Source organism: Saccostrea echinata, unplaced genomic scaffold, assembly GCF_033153115.1.
Source record: "Saccostrea echinata isolate AGI-Se365-2 ecotype Australia unplaced genomic scaffold, CSIRO_AGI_Sech_v1 ptg000002l, whole genome shotgun sequence".
Classification (NCBI taxonomy): Eukaryota; Metazoa; Mollusca; class Bivalvia; order Ostreida; family Ostreidae; genus Saccostrea; species Saccostrea echinata.
In genome coordinates, this window is record NW_026889751.1 from 3,215,758 (window position 1) to 3,219,506 (window position 3,749).

At 35.0% G+C, this 3,749-nt stretch overlaps 1 protein-coding gene across 1 annotated transcript; it reads right to left on the reverse strand.

Moving 5' to 3' along the window:
• Positions 1-929: 929 nt before the first annotated feature.
• LOC133203651 (uncharacterized) lies at positions 930-1,930 on the reverse strand. The gene is given in 3 exon segments (XM_061339426.1): positions 930-1,449; positions 1,452-1,653; positions 1,790-1,930. Coding segments are annotated over 3 exon segments (846 nt in total). The 3' UTR covers positions 930-946.
• Positions 1,931-3,749: the final 1,819 nt, after the last annotated feature.

Below are 3,749 nucleotides of genomic sequence, written 5' to 3' on the forward strand. Positions count from 1 at the left end.
CAAAGGTTTCATCCCTTAACTTCATCCTGTCAGGTTTGAAGATCTTTCCAGCGATACTGAACAAGCGTTCAACAGGAGCAGAGGAAGCTGGGACAGAGAGATACTTTTTGGCCATCTTTGCTAAAGAAGGATATAAGTGTTCATTTGTTTTCCAGAACAGAAGTGGATCAGCATTTGATTCGAGAGTAGGCTCCTCAAGATAACGCTGAACAAGTTGTGTACTCTCAGAGAGGTGCCGCTTACGCTTGGGGTAGATTTTGGCAGAAAGTGGAAGAAGTCGTCAGGTTTTTGCTTCTTCTTTGGAGGAGAAGTATCTGAATTTTCACCATCAGATGACGGTGTCGAGTCACAAGAAGAGGCATTCTTTTGAAGCATTGTAGTAAGGTTCTCAACATTTTCTGGAGCTGCCCACAGAAGTTTGAAACGAGGATCCAACACAGAAGCAAGTTGATAAGTAACATCAGACTCAAAATGAGAAAGTCGAGATTCTAAGGAAGACTTCAGAACTGAAAGAAATTTGGAGGAGTAGTCACAGCTTATGGCATCAAGGTGCTTCTTAAAGCCAAATGTTATAGAAATAGTCATGCTGCCACTAACACATTTTTCTTTCTGCAGCAATAATGTTGCATCTTCAAAAGGTTTGAGAATTTTTGTTCAACTCTAGCAGAACCTTCCTGTCGTAAAAGGAAGTCACCGGACAATCCAATTTTTCCAACTTTTCCTCAGGAATATCCAAAACTGATTGATTCATGTGAAGTTGACTGTTCCATCTCGTAGCATTTGATGTTTGGACTCTTTTCTCTTCTAATAATAATTCAGAAGCATGAATAGATTTACGGACATGCGACACAAATTTTGGACACTTTGACAATAATCTTTTTCAGGCTGTTATCAGATTTATCAAATGCATCTTTAATTACCAGCTGTAAACAATGCATAACATCTTTTATGCATAACATCTTTTATGGGTTGGAAAGGGGTGTTCATCTTCTTCATCTTCAGTGCCTTCAGCATCATTATCTGAGAAGAGTTCCTCTTCAAGGTCTTTCACCACTGATGAACTGAATCCAGGGACATCAAAATTAAATGCCTTAACCATGTTTGTGGCATTATCACTGATTATACAAAATATTTTTTCATTGATGTCAAAGTTAGAAATAACTTCCTCATATTCATGTAGAATATTTTCTTCTGTGTGTCTGCCCTTAAATCTCCTGCACGCAATCATTACTGATTTTAACTCCCATTCAAGAATGAAGTTGGCTGTGATTCCAAGAAATTCCTTCATTGATCTGTTTGACCACAAGTCAACAGTAAGGCATATATGTTCTGCATTATTTAACTGCTCTATTAGCAATCTTTGGATTTCTTTGGCCTTTTCTTGTAGTAGTTTTGTTGACAAGTGTTTCCAACTAGGTACTTGAAATTTTGGGTCAAGGTCATTTATGAATTTAGGAAATGCTTGCTTTCTACAATGGACAATGGTAATAGATCTCTAGCCACAAACATTATTAAAGAATCCAGCCCTTGTTTTTGCTTTGGGTCAGCCACACTATACTTCATAGTTGGACGGGAAACATATGTTCTAATTGTAGTTTGCTCCTCTTTATTTATAGTTTTTGTTGATGATAAGAGCACATCTCTGTGTTTCCTCTAAGAAAAAAAAAATCAATTTTGTATTTATTTATTTATTTATTTTTTTGATTTCCAAATTATTTTGTGTACTAAAATATAATCCAAATATGTGTGAGAGAGAGAGAGAGACAGAGAGAGAGAGATGACTAAATACCTTCAAATGGGTTATAAAATTTGAAGTGATTTTCAGACTACCAGAGATCATGGTTGGACAGTGCACACATTTTGCTTTTAAAGTCATTTGTCTGTCCTCTATTCCTTTTGGAATAACAAAATGGTCTAATGGATTAAACATGGTTTATACAGCTCCAGTTATTTCACTTCTAGACCAGTTCCATGAATGGTTATGAACACAGGCAAGAGACAGAGATTGGGGTGTTGAGCACTTTTCAAAACAATACAGTATTTTGATACTTACATTATCCTGGGGGCATTGTGTGTTTTCTTGACACTTTATTCATAGTGAACCATAACTAGTGTACATCTAATCATGCTAATTAGAATCATTTTTTTTAATGATTTCAAACTCTTTTTGAGTGTTTGTTCTTTTATTAATCAAGAAAAATAAAATGTGTTAATTGTGATAAGTTATATATAAATATTTTTTTTTTGTATTTATTATTTCAATAAGCTGATAAAGTGATTAATTTGTTTTCATCAATTTAATATGACTAAAAATATTTTAATCTCAAAAATGATTCCAGTAATCATTAAACTGAAAACTATTTCAGTTCAACAGAATTTAAGAAAATGGGAATGTACAAATAAGAATAGCAATGCAATGTAATGCTATGTAATGCATGCATTACACCAGATTTTAGAAAGTAATGCATTACATTACCATTACTTGTAATGCAATTTTTTTGGCATTACACATTACTAGCATTACTTCGAGTTCAAGTAATGCATTGCAATGCATTACCATTACATTTAGCATTACCCCAAGCCTGATATATATATATATATATATATATATATATATATATATATATATATATATATAAATCAATAAAGCCCCGCCCTAACAGTAGAATTCCTGACCAAGGGGCCATGAAATTTACATTTTCGGAAGAAGCTTCCTCGCTCATTATAACTATGCACTACGTTTGTTTACTAAATACCCTGGAGCAGAGAAGATTTTTGAAGAATTAAGGGGGTATTCTGTCTGGTTTCTGAATAAATGAAATATTCAGTGTATTTACCCATATGTCGTATATTAGATGTAAAAGATTATATTTTTCTTTCCTTCTCTTAATTGTACAACTTTGAATACAAATGGTAGGCTGAGTTTGATATCTAGCAGGGACTATACTTTTGGCGGAATAGCGGCGTATGAAAATGTGTCCTTTTCTGCATCCTCAAAGTTAAAGTTGGTTATGTCCAGTTGTTTTTAAATGCATACAATATAACGTCTTATTCCGTGCAGTGTATATTCCAACAAAACTAAATAAACTAAATATCATTGCTGATGCCATTTCTCGCCAACAGTGGGACAGACTTCAACGGGCAGAGGCAGATCCAGTTCCACTGCCAGTGCCCTCTTTCTTCATAACCCCCATCTCCAGTTTGAATTTAACAAGATGCTTCAGTTTCACAGACTACACACAGGGCCCGCAATGCAGGTCTCCAGTCATATCACACATTTTGTAATAAAATCCAGCTCGATCAAAACTGGCCACCAAACCTAGCTTTTATAGTTCAATTTATTTTGCATTTATCTATTAAACGTTTGGCCTATTCCACTACACGTTCATACATCGCGGCATTATCATATCAATGCAAATTGCAAGGTCTTCATGACCGCACCTCTGAGTTTTTGGTTGTCAAACTCTTGCAAGGCATGAACGTGTAAAGCATACTGTAGATAGCAGGCTACCAATAACAAAAACATTTTAACAAAAATATTCCAGGTGTTGTCTTATATTTGTAGAAATGCTTATGAGTCAGCTTTGTTTTCAGCAGCATTTTGATTAGCTTTTCACGGGCTGTTTAGAGTAGGCGAGTTGGTCATCCATCCAAGTTTACCAGCAAGGGTTTATTCAAAGGGATGATGTTAAATTAGACAGAGCAGAGGGCTCATTAAACATAACCATTACATATTCCAAGATTGGTAG